The sequence below is a fragment of the Colossoma macropomum genome, unplaced genomic scaffold, assembly GCF_904425465.1.
Source record: "Colossoma macropomum unplaced genomic scaffold, Colossoma_macropomum, whole genome shotgun sequence".
In the NCBI taxonomy this organism is placed as follows: domain Eukaryota; kingdom Metazoa; phylum Chordata; class Actinopteri; order Characiformes; family Serrasalmidae; genus Colossoma; species Colossoma macropomum.
In genome coordinates this window covers 23774848-23793986 of record NW_023494795.1, presented here as the reverse complement: position 1 = coordinate 23793986, position 19139 = coordinate 23774848, and the positions used below count along the sequence as shown (strand labels likewise).

General features: G+C 37.2%; 1 protein-coding gene across 3 annotated transcripts in view; it reads left to right on the top strand.

The window, feature by feature from the left end:
- The first annotated feature begins 8497 nt into the window (after window positions 1-8497).
- LOC118815656 (E3 ubiquitin-protein ligase KEG-like) overlaps window positions 8498-19139 on the top strand; it is a 45189-nt gene continuing 34547 nt past the window's right edge. For all 3 annotated transcript variants that reach the window (XM_036581923.1, XM_036581922.1, XM_036581920.1), the window contains exons 1-7: window positions 8498-8780; window positions 9976-10383; window positions 12327-12428; window positions 12565-12660; window positions 15232-15333; window positions 15476-15571; window positions 19012-19113. In XM_036581923.1, coding sequence (XP_036437816.1) covers window positions 8636-8780; window positions 9976-10383; window positions 12327-12428; window positions 12565-12660; window positions 15232-15333; window positions 15476-15571; window positions 19012-19113 — 1051 coding nt within the window. In that variant the 5' untranslated portion in view covers window positions 8498-8635. The remainder of the gene's footprint in view (window positions 8781-9975; window positions 10384-12326; window positions 12429-12564; window positions 12661-15231; window positions 15334-15475; window positions 15572-19011; window positions 19114-19139) is intronic.

Below are 19139 nucleotides of genomic sequence, written 5' to 3'. Positions count from 1 at the left end.
TAATTTTATTTCAGAAGCATAATCTCACACTGAAAATTGTAGAAAAATGTAACCTTTAACTCAAGTGAAAAAAAAAAAATCCCTGACTAAGAAATCATTATTTTTCATAAAATCACCTGTTCCACAATTATTGGCACCCCTAACAATTCCTAGAAAATAAATGTAATTGAAGCATTTCTGTCATTTCTACTGTAGTTTCTAAAGTTGATCAGAGTATCTAGGAACCTTTAATTAGCAATTCATCACTTCCTGTTTCCCTGGGGTATAAATAGGACATGACACAGAGGCCTATTTCTCTTATCCACTCTTCAACATGGGAAAGACAAGAGAACACACCATTCAAGTAAGGCAGATGTGTGTCGACCTTCATAAGTCAGGCAATGGCTACAAGAAAATAGCCACTCGCCTACACCTGCCCATATCTATAGTCAGAGGAATCGTCAAGAAGTTTAAAACAACTGGAACAGTGGCAAACAAGCCTGGATGAGGACACAAGTTTATCTTGCCACCATGCACAGTGAGGAGGATGGTAAAAGAAGTAAAGTTCTCCAAAGCTCACTGTTAGAGAATTGCATCAAGAGTAGCATCTTGGGGTCACAAAGTCTCCAGAACAACCATCAGGCACTATCTACATGCCAACAAGCTGTTTGGGAGGCATGCATGGAAAAAGCCTTTTCTCACCTACAAGCATAAACGTAAACGTCTGGAGTTTGCTAAGCGGTACTGGGACTTCAACTGGGACCGTGTGCTTTAGTCGGATGAGACCAAGATAGAGCTTTTTGGCAACAAACACTCTAAGTGGGTCTAGCGTAACACAAAAGATGAGTATGCGGAAAAGCTCCTCATGTCCCACTGTGAAGTACGGGGGAGGATCGGTGATGCTGTGGGCCTGTTTCTCTTCCAAAGGCCCCGGGAACCTTGTTAGGGTGCATGGCATCATGAACTCTTTGAAATACTTGGACATTTTAAATCAAAATCTGGTGGCCTCTGCCCGAAAGCTGAAGATGGGTCATCACTGGATCTTTCAGCAAGATAATGACCCTAAACATGTGGCCAAATCTACACAAAAATGGTTCACCAGACACAAAATCAAGCTCCTCACATGGCCATCTCAGTCCCCAGACCTCAACCCAATTGAAAACCTGTGGGGTGAGCTGAAGAGGAGAGTGCATAGGACTCTGGATGATTTAGAGAGATTGTGCAAAGAGGAATGGTGGAAGATCCCTCTCTCTGTATTCTTCCATCTTGTGAAATGTTATAGGAGAAGATTAAGTGCTGTCTTGTTGGCAAAAGGGGGTTGTACAAAGTATTAACATCAGTGGTGCCAATAATTGTGGCACAGATGATTTCATGTAAAAGAATTATTTCTTAATGTGGGATTTTTTTTCCCACTGAATAAATGCACTTGAATTAAAGGTTGGATTTTTCTTTTTTTGCATTGTTGTCCTATATTATTAAAAAAAAAGAAGAATTTATTAGAAGCCTAAGAACACATCTTAACGATGGGTTCCAATAATTGTTGAGGGCGCTGTGTATATATATATATATATATATATCGTATGCAGTAACATTTGTTCTTTGCATCTGCAGCTATTAATGATGAAAGTATGACTGTAGATTTTCCTGAGCACACTTCTTTGGTTGCTGCAGTTTCTGAAATGGAACTGGCTCTGAGTGCAGATTCAGATAATAGTGACCGTGACATTATGATAATGAATAGACTGGTTATAGGATTACTGGGCAGTCAGATTGTAAAAAAAAATAACAGGTAATGGACTTTTTATTATTGGCTTACATATACTATATCCTATTAAAGAGTACTAATGTGCTGCAAACCACTGTGCTCTGCATTTATTCTGCTTTCATTATACCTTAAAGTAAATATACTGTGCTTGTCTTTAAAGGTCCTCAGAAAGACTCAAGATCAAAATAAACACTTAAGATTGTTGGGCAGATTGTGTAATAGTGCTCTTCTCACTATGAATATGATTTTTCTGTTTGACATAGAGCTCTGTAAGTTCAAGCCTGGAGACAGAGTTTGAGTCTCAGGCTTAGCAGGAACTCCAAAAAACAGCTGGAGATACATCAGCCATAAATGTGTGGGCACGTGTTTATTTACTTCACATACATCTTCTGCCTTAAATGTTAGATTTTTTCATTAATGCTATTAAAATAGTTTTACATGGTATATGAAAAGTGCTTAAACAACAAACAAATGATTCATCAATAGATCAAAAGGAAGATAGTAATCTGCTTTTCAGTGACGTGAGAAGGAGATTGTTCTCAATCTGCTAAAATATAACATTTTTTTATGTAAAATCCTCCTGAAGCTCATAGATCTCTTTCTCTCCTGCGCACCTCCAGAAGCCTGACTGCCACATTTTTAGAAACAGAAGTACAGTAGGAGTGTTACAGTCCCCTAGGGCACTTTAAAGTCTTCTAATGCTGAAGTACCAGTGAAGTGTTAGGTAAAGCAGTCCAAAAACTCATATCTTGGGTACGGCAGTTATACTTTAGGGTTACTGTCCAGATTATATGTATATTTCAGGACTTTTCCTTTTTCCCAGAGAAAGCGCAGGTCACATGTTTCTGCTCTAGTGTTCTCTCTTCTAAAACAGAGGGTGACTGCATTTCTGCAACTTGCCAGGTCAACACCCTGAAATCACACATTTTGCAACAGACAGCAAGGCCAGCAAGCGAAATTAGTAAAAAGAGGATGTAAGAGTTCAAAGTAAGTGTAACCTGTAACTACTTCAGCGTAATCCTTTACGCAATTCCAAAGTTTTCCTGCTGTCATGGTGGATTTGGATGTCCTCATCAGCTAATCAGGTTAAGAAAGTGTTTAAAAAATCATATCCCAAATCTGGGAAAGGGTTAGACCAATGACATTGCAAAATATATATATTGTTGCAAGTATTTCCAAAATGGCAAATTAACAGGAGACGGCAAAAACATTCTTTACTTTTAATGTAAGTTAATGCGAAGAGGCTTTATTAAAAGTCATTCTGGAGCATTTCTATTGGTCCTATCATGATGACATTTTTGAACAATGCAAAGGGCATCTGGCTTGTTCAAATGATAGAGAAAAATAAAATTTGACAAAAATGGAGATGCATGTTTTTCTTTGGACAGCGATGATATATTGTTTATTGTTGGCTGGTAACTCTATCTCTCTTATCAATTATCATCATGCAAAAAATTGTGGGAAATGTAATATATTTACCATTACTTTGGTAGGCCAGATTGTTTTTCACCTTTGTCTTCTGAGTTAATGTGCTAACAGAGAACATACTTTCTGTTGATATGTCACAAATAGTGAACTTGGGTAACTTGGAACTTGCCTGAGTTTAACACTGACATTTACAGCTTTGTCAGCTTTTTGTGCAAACTCTTGTGGTAACCTCAGAAATGTATGAATTTACAAGGACTAAACGACCTCCAACAAGTAAGTACACTACATCATAATTCATATGTATTCACTACGTGGCCACATTCTTCCAATGCTAGTTAGATTTGTTATACCGTGTTAGTTTTCTTTTACAGATAATTCCCTTAGGGGGAGGTAACTGTAAGTAATTTTACACCGTTCTGTTTCACAAAACTCTCAGCATATGTGCATCACACATCTATATGCACATGTACACTGATGCCCCATCACAGGTACTGACGTCATGGTGACGATCATCCATAGTAAGGACTGGTAGAGCAACGTCCAGCATTTGAAAGCTGTCTTGAGATCCCTGAGATGAGTGAGACAAACATAACCCTAAGAATGGCACAGATGGTGGAGATAGTGTATCAGGGCTTTCACTTGGATCATGAGGACCTGCATCCCCAAATTGACAAGACTGCTGCAATCATGGCCTGCCCAAGGCCCAAAACCAAAAAGGAGGTAACACAGTACCTGGGACTGGCCTATGATCATATGATCATGGTTAAAGACGCACTATGTAAGAGCTTTTGTTAAAATTAAAAGAAGCAGCATCACTGAGTCAGAAGAAAAAAAAAAACACACTAAAATATAGTGGCATACTCTGCTGCAAGTCACCCTATAAAGACAAAGAAAATGACTTAAAAGTGGTGTCTAGACTGAGTTTTTTGGACCATATCATACATCTTTTCATATTAACATCACACACACAGACTCAAAAATGTCTTAAATGTAAAAGTCACATCCTTGGAGGACATGTCCTTCACCAGGTTTTGACTGAATGCACTCACAAACATCATTCTTCTGCTCTGGGAAGGGGTCTGAAGCACAACCACACACCTAGGGGCAATTTAGTATGTCCAATTGGCCTGACTGCACGTCTTTGGACTGAGGGAGGAAACCCACACAGACACGGTGAGAACATGCAAACTCCCCACAGAAAGGACCCTGGTCCAAATCCCCAAAACTTACATAGAGCAGGTTTAACTACTAGGACATCACTAGCCTGCGCAGTGAACTCACTAAAAAGGGACCTTTAGATCCTGTCAAGTGGACAAAGCAGTGCCAATAGGAAAATCGGTTAAAAAAGAAGTTCACAAATTTTTCGAAATATCTGCAAAATTAAATTGTGTAAAAGATAAAAGAAAAGATGTAAACAAAATCATTCAAAATGGTTTGATGTGAAAGTGCTCCATTGTCTTCACATTATCTAGAGTGGTGAGGATAGGAACCAGGGGTCATGGTGTTTACACAAATATAACCATTTTAATTACTATCCAAAACCACCAGTGAAACTACATGTCATCTTTTTTATATGTCATGTTAATCATGGAAATATAGTGGTAAATCAGAAAGAAAAAAGTTTTCTTCGTGTACTGTTTTGCATGCACTCCTTTTCCATGAATGGATTTAAAAAAATGACATTTCAGGCCAAAACCTTCTCTCAGAATGAACATAAAACAATGTCTTAGGCATCAGGCAAAGTATTCAGACATCTGGTTCTTATCAACACCACTGTAACTAATTCTGTCTCTGTCCATTTCTTTAACTGAGCATTTTAAGTCAAACCACTCTGAATGAGTTTGTTTACACCTTAACAATTAAATTATACAGAAATTAAATTATACAGAAATCCCCCTACCTGTGGTTGAATTCAGCTTTCTGTAAGGGCTGCTGTTGCATTCTTCTGTCATCTCTCTCCTTTATATCTTACAGAATGTCACTTTGGACATTTTCCCTGGTGGAGGGGAAGGGACAGCCCTGTGTCTCACAAGCAGGGGTGCAGTTTTCATCATACAAGTGGGGGGCACCAACACTGAGAGGCTGTAGCCTACATGCAATGCTACCTATAGATGATACCACGTTTTCTTTTCTAATGCCAATATTAAACCAATAGCATCGGCTGATACAGATAATGGGCCTCACTTACCAATACCAAGTTATTTCTTAAATGTGTTCTTGTGGAAGGTTCTAAGAAAAAGTTTATGTCAGATTCATGACGTGTTCTTAAACCGCAGAACTGTTCACACCTTTGTGCTCTTAAATGTGTATAGATTATGATCTTGCTTAAGAATAAATCCCAAATAAGAAAACATTGGTGAACATCAGAATGTTTGTGAAAACTGCGTATGTGGGTTTTAAGAAGAAACTGTTTCTTAAGAACAGTTGGTGAATGAGACCCAGTGAATGAGCCTCTGATGTTTCTTCTGCTGCAGACTGACAGGGGCTCCTTATTGGTACAGTTGATTGTACTCATGGTGTGTTTTTACATTGCAATCAATGAAATATAATTGATGTGTGAAACATCATGGAAAATATTGTCTCCCCAAATTTGCCTCCTTTTTTCCCCATAACATTTTCCAATTAAACTTTCAAACCAGTAAAAAAGTATAGAAACAAAGAAACTCCAGTGATAGTATGATCCAAACAGTTTTATAGTTTTAAAGTAACAACGTCTGTGGTTAAAAAAGCTTTTAAAACATTTTTTATCATGTCCTAATCCTCAAAGCAAGGAAAGTATAGGTCTTTTCATGTTTGCTTTCTTCTATGCTCTAACCTATGTTGTCTTTTTGTCGTGTCAGCTGTATTGTCTTACAGTTGTGTGCCTTTTGGTGTTTTATCTGTATTGTTTTATCTTTCCTGACCCCAGACCCTCTTTCCCTTCTTCCCCAACCTTTTGATTGTCACCTACTTCCCCTCCCTCTTTGCTTCCTGCCCCAACCCCCAGTATCTCTACTTAAACCATATCAGACCATGTATTCATCAGACTGGACTACTGATCAGACTGGACTAGAATGGACTGGTGGCCAGACTAGACTGTTGACACACTGATGACCAAGCTGTGCCCGTGGCATGATTGTCTGCATGCACATGAATAAGACTAGACTCCTGATACTGCTGATTGACTGTTGATCAACCATGCTGTACCCATACTCTGTGTGTGAAAATAAACTCCAGTCAACGCCAAAGCTCCAGTCTCCTGACTTTTCCTGCCAAATTTCTAACACTATCTAGTAATATGGTAGATTATATAGATAGAGTATCATTAAAAATTTGTTTTGTGCCATACTGCTAACAAAAAACATGATGACCATGTGTTTTACAAAATATGAGGAACATGATACATCTTTTACTGTCAGTTACACTCTGTGTGTCTTGGAAACCAAAGGTAGAAGTATAACAGATAGTTATAGATCAGTCCCCTAACTGTTTGTTCTCTAGAAAGAGAAGTACAACTGTACTAGTACATCTCACTTCCCTAAAGCACAAGCTCACAGCTTATGATCTGACCTCAAAGAAGTATTGTTTTGATTGCTTTTTATTAATCAAACATTCCAAGTATCCACATCTTGACGTACAACAGCCTTTATTTAGTTTGTCAGGTCAGCACTTTGAAGCATGCTGTAAAATCAGCAAGTTAAATTATGACGAGGATGTAAAAGCTTATAGGAGAATTCCACCATTTTTCAAAATTGACCAGACTAGACTGGTGACACACTGATGACCAAGCTGTGCCCGTGGCATGATTGTCTGTGTGCCATAGAGATGTAAAGAAAATAATTCAGATCGGTTTGACATGAAATATTTCATTGTAGAGATTGTAACAACTCTGATTTATTTACAGTAGTGGTGATAAGAACCAGTGGACATAATGTCTACATAAATATACATCACAAAACAATTTCTCATTCATCTTCTCAAAAAGCCTAACTGTCATAAACATGAGAAAAGAATGAACAGTATGATTATGCATCATTTCCCTTGCACTACCTCAAAAGCTCACAAAGAGACCTCAATATAGACTATATGGCTAAAAGTATGAGGACACTTGATCATCACAACCATATGAGCTTGCTGTACATCCTATCCCATTCCATTGGCTCACAATGCACGTAACAATTGATCTCCAGTTCATTGTTCAGTGGAGTTGAGGTCAAGGCTCCGTTTAGGCCACTGGAGTTCCTTCACAATAAACTCATCAAATCATGTCTTTATGGATCTCGCTTTGAGCACAGGGGCACAAAGGGCCCTCCCCCAACTGTTGTCACAAAGTTGGAAGCATATAATTGTTTAAAAAGTCTTTGTATGATGTAGCATTAACATTATCCGTGACTGGAAATAAGGGGTCCAGGGATGCAACAGAGCACAGGTGATTTGTATGCTACGTGCACTTCAGCACTCGGCAACCCACTATGTGAGTTTATGTGGTCGGCTACTTTAGGGTTTATTTCACAATAGCAGCATTTACAGTTAATTAAGACAGATATTTCACAAACTGACATGTGGCAGCAGTGGCAAACCTCTGACAGTGTCACACTTAAAGTCACTGAGCTCTTCAATCTGATCCTATTGTACTGCCAGTGTTTGTCTATGGAGATTGCACGGCTATGTGCTTGATTTTATGCAACACCTGGATTTAATAATTTGTAGGGGTATCCACAAACGTTTGGCCATATAGTATACTTTTAGACAAAACAGTACCCACAGCAGCTATACCCTAGGGTTACTGCCAAGTTAACAAATCAATTCTGGGCATTTCCTTTCCTTTGTTCCCCAGAGACTGCACAGGTTTGAAGTTCTTTCCTGTGTGACTGATCACTTTTAGGTGAGAAGGTGGACTTGGGTACTTCTAAAGTATGTTTTTTAAATAACATTGTTAACGTTTAATATTTCGTCACTGTTCTGAAGGTCATTGATCCTACCCTCATTCATCTCGAGAAGACTGACTGTCACAGTGTATAAAGAAGGAGGCAGTGTAGCAGGACTACGCATCACCTCTCTAAAGCACAGCCTCAAAGGTTTACAAAGTGACCCCGTTATATTTTTCAGACAAAACAGTCCAAGTGCCCACATCTCTGGGTACAACAGCTGTACTTTAGGGTCGACATCAAGGTATAATTCAGGCCATTTTTTTCTTTCTACCAGAGATTGCACAAGTCTGGAGTTCTCTTTCCTCAAAAAACTCTTAGTTTGCAAGACAATATATTGAAACCAAGTCTTGCAAGATCAGCAAACAAAATTAATAAAAGAGGACATACACGTTCAAAACAATAGTACCATGCTCAGAGTGACTCAGAATTTTATTTCAAACCGCTACGTTGCTTGAGTCTCATGTAGAGTCAAACATTCCAAACTGATATGAATCAAAACAGCTGAACTGATTTGCACTTCAATACAAGATAACAATCATCAGAGGAGAGCAAAATGGAGATGACTGAGAAAATTTATGCATATTCAAAAATCATTGATGATTCAAGTGTCGACGAGAACCCAAATGAAGAGATTTATGAGATTGAAGACAACTTCAAGACTCGCAGGACCAAAAGCAGTATGGGACCTGAGAACTTAGGTACAGTATATTCATGAGCACATGCACACACATTACCTCTTTTTTCTCATCCTACTATCTTTCCACAGAGCTGTATTACGGTATATTTTGTGTCACACCTTAAGAACAGAACAGAATTTGTCATTTTTCTGTTAAAAATCTAAACACATGGCCTGTAGTAAAGAAGATTAGAATCTGGTTGTGTTGAAGCAGGGGTGTCCAGTCTTATCTTCAAAGGGCTGGTGTGGCTGCAAGTTTTAATTCCAACAAGGCAGGAGTGCACCTGATCAGCAAATGAATTGAGAACAACTGATTAAACAAGTAAAATCAGGTGCGCTTCTACCTAATTGAAATGAAAACCTCCAGATAAGACTGGACACCCCAAGGTAACACAAAGTACAGTGGACTCCAAAAGTCTGAGACCACTGGTGAAAATGCTTCTATTTTGCATTCCTTTCTAATTTAATACAATGGTTATCATCACAAATGATATTATCAGCATAACACTTTGAGTGCAAGGTAGAATCTTTAAATGCTTCATGAATTTAAGAATTTCTTAGTATTTGGTACAGCCCATTTTTGCTTTAATGACAGTGTGTGCTCAAGCTGGCACAGACTCAGAGGATCAGTGGATCAAATCCACTTGAGAGTTATCTGAAAATGTGTTTTAATTAAAAGACTAGGAAAAAAGGCCCTTAAAAAGGCCTTAACAGGGTCAATTTCACAAATGTTTCTCAGTTTGAATAGTGATCCTGGAATAGTGCAAAATGTTGAATATTCCTTCTTCATTTTCATTTTCATAATTTTTCTTTCTTTTAATTTTTTGAGGTTCCAAAACATTGTTGTTTCTATTAAAAAGTGTTGTTTGATGTGGTCTTAAATTTTTGGATTCCACTGTATATTGGCCTTAACTGGACATGGTGAAGTGTTATACGTAACTCATTATGTCTCTCTTTTAACACACCTGTTTTATGAGCATAATTACTGCTGTGCCTATGCATAATTCAGACCCTGATTAAGCCAGTACATAAATGTTTCTCAATGGAAATGATTAATGATTTAAACAGAAACATTAACCCCCCAGTTATCCTTCTGAAATGAATTTAGTTCTGCTCTGTTCAGAACAGATGAGACAAATTCTCTATGGGAAGCTGAGTAATTAATAACATCTCAGTTGCCAGCTCTATGATGCATCTTATAGACTTACTCTGTATAGTTTCAGTGTTCAACACTGCACGAAGCAGATGCTACAAAGTGATGCCACAAAGCAGATGCTACAAAGTGACTGGAGTGAGCCTGGGCCTGTTGTGCGTTGTCCTGCTGCCTACCATCATAGTGCTGCATGCCAGGTTGATTGCAGAGAAAGACAGGTTACAGGCCAGTTACAACAATGTGACGAGAGAGAGAGACCAGTTACAGGCCAGTTACAACAGCCTGATGCTAGAGAGACCCCAGTTTCAGACTAGTTACAATCTAACGATAGAAAGAGACCAGTTACAGGACAAAATAAAGCTATTAACTCAAGAAAAGGAAAAATGGGAGACCAGTTACAACACCACAATAATCCAGTTGGACCAGTTACAAAGGGAGAAAGATGGACTTCATAAGAGGGTCACTGACTGTGGTGAGTAAATACCAGTTTTTAAAGTGACAAATGAACTAAATGAGTGTCTCTTACTAATGCGTTCTCTTCTTTTAACACAAAATACACAGTGAAGTATTTTATAAAATGGTTTAACCAATAATACTTAAAAAAAACTTTTGTTTTGTTTTGTCTTTTGTTAAAAACATAAGTTGCATGATAGAATTTCGCTTTTCCACAGGAAAGGTCCTTCATTATGGAAGTCCTAATTCTGCAGTAGCAATGCACTAAATACCTAATAAAAGAAACTAATTTTACATCATTTTATCACAAACATTCAGAGAGTGCACTTGTAAGTCATTAATACTGGATTCATTTTATTGTTAAAAAAGTGAGATGAGGTAGCTTGAAAATACCAGGCATGATCATGTGCTATATGCAGTCAGTGAACATCTTTCAAAAAATGCAAAGATGCAAAAAGAAATAAAACACAAGTGGATCTTAAAAGTGCTTTTCCAAGATGTAAATTTCTTCTTCTGCTTAAGGGAATGAAGTTGGGCACTAAGCTTCCTGGAAAGGTAATGCAATCAGTATGAAATGCACTAGAGTAGTTGTACGTATGTCAAGTCCACAGTGTGGCTGATCTTGCTTTACAGAGTTACTCCAACACTGCTAAAAGGCCAGTTTGTGTAGAGTGTGCCAGTTTGATACCAGGCTGGTTGGGATCCTGGAGCTTGATCTGAGTGAGAAAGAGGGAAAACTGATTATAGATTGTATGTTTTAGAATTTCCAAGAATAAAAAATGAGTGATAACGGTCAGCAACTCCTGTCTAACGTGGATTTATTCAGGATGGGTGAGCCTAGAATCTAGTTATGATTTCCTCTACGTTCTCTCAGTCATCTTTTATTCTGTCAGCCAAGCACCCAGGAAATCATTCTCCCCCAAGCACAGCACAGTACAGCAGCAGCTCACGGTCATTATTCAGGCAACCCATATTTATAGTATTAATTTTTTATGGGCCAATCAGAACTATAAGAAAGATAACAATAAGGAGAGCCACACTTCATGAGTGTGAAGATGGTTTTATTTTCACATATTTGGAATTCTTCGAAAGTTTTCGAATGGTAGATGAGAAACATCAAATGTGTCATCATTAGCAACTTAGACAATCAACTTCCATTTGATTTTCATCTAAAACTGCTGTAGAACACCTTGATTTCTATGGACAGTCATAACTGCAAAGAGAGCTTAGATACATCCACAAACTGCACTGCAAGCAGCACCCATCAGGGTGCATGCACTTTTCACATGGAACATTTAAATCATAAATGATGGGCAATGTTTTTAGAATGGCACTGATTTATAACTGATGCAGAGTCTGAAAAGGAGATTTTCAAATTTCCTACAAAGCTCCTTTCTTTCTCCTAGGACCTCTCCTAGGACCAATGCCACTGGACGACCCTACAGGGATTGGTTTTTGAACTTAAATTTTTCACTACTTATGAGTTTTTATGTCTATAATTTAAAGGTGAATGTCTTACTTATCAGTTGCTGATGCTTCTGAAAGAGAGATACTATAATGTACTTTTTTTAAAGTGGGTACTTTTATATATAATTGTGTACTTTAAAATAGTTTTAAAGGTACACCACATTCACTTTCCCAGAGGAAAGGGGCACTAGTAAGTAGTAAAATAAAATAAATAGGCTGGAGTCAAAACATGGTGAATGGAGTCAATGCAACTTGAAAAATATAACTGCAATGGAATACAGCTATGTTCCCTAAGAATAGGTATTAAAGAGGTGCTCTTGAGGGAACCACCCCAGTGACAATGTTTTCACCCAAAAAAGTTTTTTGAGTGTAATATAATAATATCAAGTAATTTTTGTCATAGCTTATTAGATGATGAATTAGCCATCATGATAATCTAAAATACTATATTTCTTTCTTTTAATGAAATCAATACTTCCTATATCCATGTTATAGGATGCTTCAGGGTTGGAGACCGAATAAAGGTGAAAGCCTCGGTTACTTCTCCAAAGTATGGATGGGGAGATGCCTCTCACAAGAGTGTTGGTGTGGTTACAGGCAAGAACATTTACAGTCATTTATACAGTTATTAATACACTTGGAAAAAATGTAACCTTAACTCACAGTAACTCACATGTATTAAGTAATCATATATGAATTACACAAAAAACAGTGGTGTTTTGTTTCTCTGCAGCTCTTATGGGTGATCGTTTGAAAGTAGATTTTCCTGATCATAAGTCTTGGCTGGCCGCAGTTTCTGAAACGGAACTGGCTTCCAGTACAGACCCAGGTAAGATCTGCTATTATGATGACACCATAATAGTACATCTACTGGTTATGGCAGTGGCTGTCAAACCAGCCCTAACCAATTAAAAAAGGTCAAAGCAAAACTAAAGTGTAATAAACTAGAGATTAAGTTTCAGTTTCGGTTTCCATTTCCCAAACGCTTTAGCCAGTGTTCTGTCGAACCGTGCATCTTGTTGAAATGTCCAATCACAGCACATATTTATAGGTTGCATAGTAGGCAGCCTCTCTACATTATTCACCACTATCATTGTAATATTTAATTTGATGTGTTTTCATCATCATAAACACAAAAAGGTGATAATAGGGGACAGTGGAGACTGTGTCCTCAGTGTCTGGGATTTTTAAAAAAACTCTATGCTGCCTATAACAGTTGAGATTATAGAAACGGACGGTAAAAACAGAAGTTAGGACACCATTGGGGTAGTCCTAAAGTTAGGACATTTCATGATTTAGGATGTTTCGGTAATACCGTTTTCTGATCTGGAGTTAGGATAAGATAATGAACTTAAGAGCTGTTGTTCTGCAATAGCTATTGTTCTAAATTCAGTCTTAACTGGAGTTGTTACGGTGACTACACAGATAAGATTTCAGAGTTGAAATGTTTCTGTAATACAGCCCCTGGAGGATAACCGCTTAGAGAAAATTGGGCGCAGGTGAGTGTAGAATCAGTGGCATGATACAACTACACTGGTTTCAGCAATGAAAAATGGGTCACACTATAATGCATTTTGTTAGTGATTGTAATTATAATTTAGTAATTAATATTTCGGTTTATCAAGGTGTTTACACACGTAAAAATAAGAGAGAAAAAAATAATAGGTAATACAAAAATAAAAGGAACAATTATAGGTATAAAATTAATGGACATAATAATCAATACAAAAACAAGTACTCACCAAAAGGGTATAGTCTGAAGCTATAGCTTATTTTGACTACCCTTTATAAATCATACGCAATCATGAAGGAACAGTACAGAATGTAGAGTGAATTTTGATTCAAGATATCTTTAGTTTTATATAATATTACAGTAGTGTTAGACATTTTAGTTTTTACATTATGTGCTGTTTCCAACATCATTTATGATCAATTATCACACCCAGAAATCTGTTTCCATAGACCATTTCTATTTCAACATCATCAATCATAATTTTAACTTTATTCTTGGTTTGTCAATTTCTAAATATTATAAACTTTGTTTTACTTAAATTTAGGGATAACTTGTTAATATCAAACCATTTCGTTAAAACTTTCAATTCCCTTCCCACTGTATTCAGTAGCTGTTCTAAACTTTTCCCAGAGCAATATAAATTAGTATCATCAGCAAATAAAACAAATTTAGACACTTTACAGAGATCATTTATATACAGTGTAAACAATATGGGTCCTAACAATGAACCTTGTGGAACTCCACAAGTGACTTTCAATAGTTTAGACTTGATATTATTTATTTGTACATATTAATATCTATTATCAATGTAACTCTTAAAAAAATAGTTTTTCTAAAATCTTTGAGAACTGGGAGAGCAGAGAAACTGGTCTATAATTAATTGAGTTAGAGTAGGTGCACTAGAGGTTTGTATGGACTAAGAGAGGACTTTAATTGGTATAGGTAGAGAGGAACATTCTGAGTAAGATCTGTCTTAATACATACTAAAGTGAGTATCAGTGTGTTCATATAAAGTATGGTGAGTTTAGAAAAGCAAGGATGGAGAGACAGGTTGAACACATCTGAAAGCTCCGAGCATCTTAGTAGGCCAAAGATAGCAAGGATAAAGACACCTTCTAGGAAAGGAAAAATGATCGTAGAGCGGTACTGCATGGAGTGTCAGCAGGCAATGTAACAAGTTATCTGAAGTTGTAGGTAAATGCTGTGGAGGAAGACAGGGTTTGTTTTTTCTGGAAAGAGAAGTGTCAGCCAAGGGTGATATACAGAGACATGAGGAGATCCAGTGATAAGTTCGATGAAGATGTTTACTGCGTCTTCTAGGGGTCATTCATTACTGGGGAAAACAAGCTACCCGTTCTGTCTCCTCCCGGGTCCAGCACAACCTCCCTTCTCACCAAGAAGAAAAGACGGTTGTTCCCCCAACATACTTCATTGAATTATATCCATCATATGGCATTACAAATAGTGTTTCTCACTCACACACAGTTCCCCAAAATGTTCACACATTTTCAAAGAAAGACAAGCTTCTCTGTTCTCTGTTGCCTACAGGTGGTTGGTGAAGGGTGCAGAGTCGTCTCTTATTTTCAAACCAAGCTAATTAGATAATGAATGACTGTTGAAAGAGGATTTTTGCTTATTTGTGTAACTTTTCTTCTCTGATAACAGAGTGAGGTATCTCACCACACTTCCCTTCTTAAATTACGCACAGGAAAAAGCATGTCGAGAATGTTGTATTGAATGTTGAATGTTAAATATTGAATGTTGAATATTGATTATATAGGAGACAATGCTATAGATCCAAGCCTGGTTTACGTAGCGGGCATTCATTACTTATATAAAAAATCAGTATAAATCAGTAAATCAGCAATTCCTCTCTCCATGTTAAAGGATACTTCAGGGTTGGAGACCGAGTCAGGGTGAAAGCCTCTGTTAGTGCTCCAAAATATAAGTGGGGAGATGCCTCTCACAGGAGTGTTGGTGTGGTTACAGGCAAGAACATTTTCAGACATTTATGTTCATTTACAGAATTGAAAAATGTAACCAACTTACAGTTCTTCATTAAGTAATCATACCAATTACACTAAATCTGTATCAGCTGTATGTAGTAAATAATGCTTCTCTCTATCTTCAGCTGTTGATGGTGAAAATATGACTGTAGATTTTCCTGAACATAAATCCTGGAAGGCTGCAGTTTCTGAAGTGGAGCTGGCTCCCAGTGCTGACTCAGGTAAGTTTGACGATTAAAGTGACACCATAATAGTGAAGGAACTGGTTGTAGGATGAAAGGACTTCAGACAAAAATTTAAATTATGATCTGGCCAAAAATCAAATTTACACAATTATACCTTTACTTCAAAAGTCTAGTAGCCAAGATGTGTTTGCTGCCTGAAGTTTACTTATTTATTACATTAAAATAAAATATGTAAATGATTACATTAAAAACGCCAACATATTGGTAAGTAATTTCAAATAAACTTGCTTAGATAGATAGATAGATGGATGGATGGATGGATGGATGCAGATAGATAGATAGACAGATGCAGCCAGGGCTTTTCTAGACTGAAGGTTTTTAACCTATGCTAGGCCTACAGAAATATATTTCACATAGAAAATAATAATTTAATAATGCCGCCCAAAACCTGTTTGCTGTACAAAAAAGGAAATATATGGGTAAGATTTCTTTGTTTTTTTAGTGAAATACATCCTTCTACTTTCTAAAATTAAAGAAACGTTCTGGGCAAGTCATTAGAAACTATTTTAACTTTTCGTTTTTAGCCGTTGAGCGCCATTTACTCCCATTCATTGAGGACTCACTTGTGAGCGGCCTCTGCTGTTTAGCAGTCCTGTTTTTGATATAATGGGGGGAATAGGAAGTGGCCAGGCTTCTCATAAACTGGCTCTAGCTGGGCTACTGTGTCCACTACCCCCGCCTGCTGTGTGCCTACTTCTGTTAGCTGGATCACATGGCCTATTCTGGAAAAAATGCTGAAAGTTGCTGCTACTGACATCGTGAACGACTGTAATATTTACTAAACTCTGGCAGAGTCTGATGCTCAGAGCTGTATGTGTGAGTAAACGAGGTGCATGTATGAGACAAATGACTTGAGAAATCCGGACGTAAAACAACATTTGGCTGTGTTTTTGCCAAGCCAGAGCAGCTGCTGTGTGCTTATGTGTACACTCCACAGATTTACCTCCATATTGATCAGTTCTGTGTATTGTGCACAATAAAGATATTTTACACTTACTTAACTTGTTAAACATGATCCATATTAGTAATACATGATATAAAATACTAAATACAGTAACTAATCAAAAATATTCTTGCCATCTACCTAGTCAAGCTGAGTATTTTTTACTTGTGACACAGAACATGGATTTTACCAAAATAAAATATTTTGAAATGGAATTGTATAAATTTTAGGACGTATATGTTAGTTAGGTTAGATAAAGTTAGTATTGGTATCAGTACTCGGTATCAACATATATTTAAGGAACAGGTATCGGTATTGGTATGAGAAGAGTAAAAGCGATATTGGTGCATCTTTAGCGAGCGGTACAGATTTAAAGAAGGTAAAAAACTGTATAGTAAAGAGAGAGAGAATATGTGACATTATCTATGAAAAAAAAACTAATGTGGTTACCTGAGGTACATGAAGTGAACTGTGTGAACTGGCTGTAGGGTTATGCATAGCAATAGTGTTAATAGTCAGATAGTGACACTGGCCTTTATACAGCTTCTCGTGGGAGTGGATATCGAACAAGAGGAAGGCAATTAAGTCCTGGGTCTAAATAACATAGATAATTGAATGTAAAAAAATGAAGCATGTAAAGCATGGATACCTCAGAGGTCTAAGAACCAATGTGTGCACTCAGGGGTGCTTTAACCTGCTTGTGAGACTTGTGAGCCCTATGGTTGTGGTTAAAATCCATGAAATCAGTATAATTCAACACAACATACCTGAGTTCCCTCCTGACTGATGTGGGCAAATTACACCAGTTTTAGTAAGCATGGAAAGAGGTAGTCACATGGCTAAGAATCAGCAGAACCAATGCCTAACGTAACCATGCATCAAACGGCACATAGCATCCAAAAATTCAAAACCATTTTTTTCAATGAATGTGCACTCACCACCACCGCCAGTCAGAGACATCCAGCATCCAGCACTGCCATTCATCATCTCTCCATTATTGCAGTAACTTAAACCCAGAACCAGACCAGTCGGTTAAGATTCTAAATTTACACTGAGAATGTAGTCAATCTAAAGTGCTAATCATCTTTTTTTATCTCAGCTATAGTTACTACCCTAGTCACATTTAACCTCATACTTTTTAGCTGGAAAACAGTGGGTTGTGAAAAGTAAGGCCTGCTTCACATGTAATACTTCTGTGTGGATGTAACATGGAATCTAAAACTAATATTTAGTTTGATAATATTCATGTATTAAATCAAATGAAAGAATTTGCATTTTTAAAAAGTTGTTTTTTGGTTTTCTGTTTCATTTAATTTCATTTCATCTTTTATCTCAGTTTATTTTGTTGTGTGTCCTGCAGTACATGGAATCTCTAATTACCATGCTGCTTCAGTGCTGTGTCTGCGACGCTCTGCTGCTCTGCGTCACTCACGCCATGCATGCTATATGTGAAGTAGGCCTAAGTTACATTACAACCATATGAGTACAGTAAGAAAGAATATAAAATATAAACTTATCCTGAACTTGAGATGAACATGATTTCATATGTGCTATATCTGCGCTCTGTCCAATCCACTGTGTGATACTGCAACATTTCTCCACTGAAGTGTGGTGCAGCTTACTCGATAAAACCATTAACATCAGCAAAACAACCAAGGTTTGTTTGCAAAGGGGCAAATATGCCCCTTTTCCTGATTTAAACACAGCAGAACTGTTAGCATTATTAGCATGGAACAATTAATAAACTCAGCATTCCATTCCCTCTTCTCCTTTTCTAAGCTCATATTTTCCTATAAGTATCTAGTTGTAACTTCTAAGTCAAATTCAGCCCAGGCAAACAGGTGCATTAAATCGCCCCTGCACACAATTTTGGCATTATATACTTACTACATGCATGGAATGTAATCATACTTTTCTGGCAAACTTATGTTTTCTGTTTCTTTTTTTTCCTCCTGATGCCAAAAATGCACATTTTACATAATTAAAGGACAGTTTGACTGGAAATGAAGAATATGAAAGGTGGTTTCTGATTTTTGCACAGTACTGGCTATTTATTTGTTTATTTATTTAATTCACAATCCTCAAAAATCCTCTTGAGGAAAAAAAGTAAAAGTAGACCCTTTCAGCTCACAAGTACTTCTTAAAGCTTATCATCTAGTAACTACATGCAACACAAGCAATGTGAGTGAGTTATTGTTAATTATTAAGTGTGAAAAATTGAAGTGTGGACCCACTGACAGGTCTGTGAAACTTAAAGGGTCAATGTCTTCATTTATCAGTATTTATTTCTTTAGAAGTTGTGTCTATTCATTCTTAAATGATTCCTATGACTTAGTCTTTACCACATGACACAGACAAATTGATAAACAAACTTTGTACATTATGAGTAACACTTTAACTGCTAGGATAACAAATGAACTCTTGCGCTTATCTAAAATATTGTGATTTTGTATTTCCTCTCTCCATATTATAGAAAACTTCAGGGTTGGAGACCGGGTCAGGGTGAAAGCCTCTGTTAGTACTCCAAAATATAAGTGGGGAAGTGCCTCTCACAAGAGTGTTGGTGTGGTTACAGGCAAGAACACTTTACAGTCATTTATG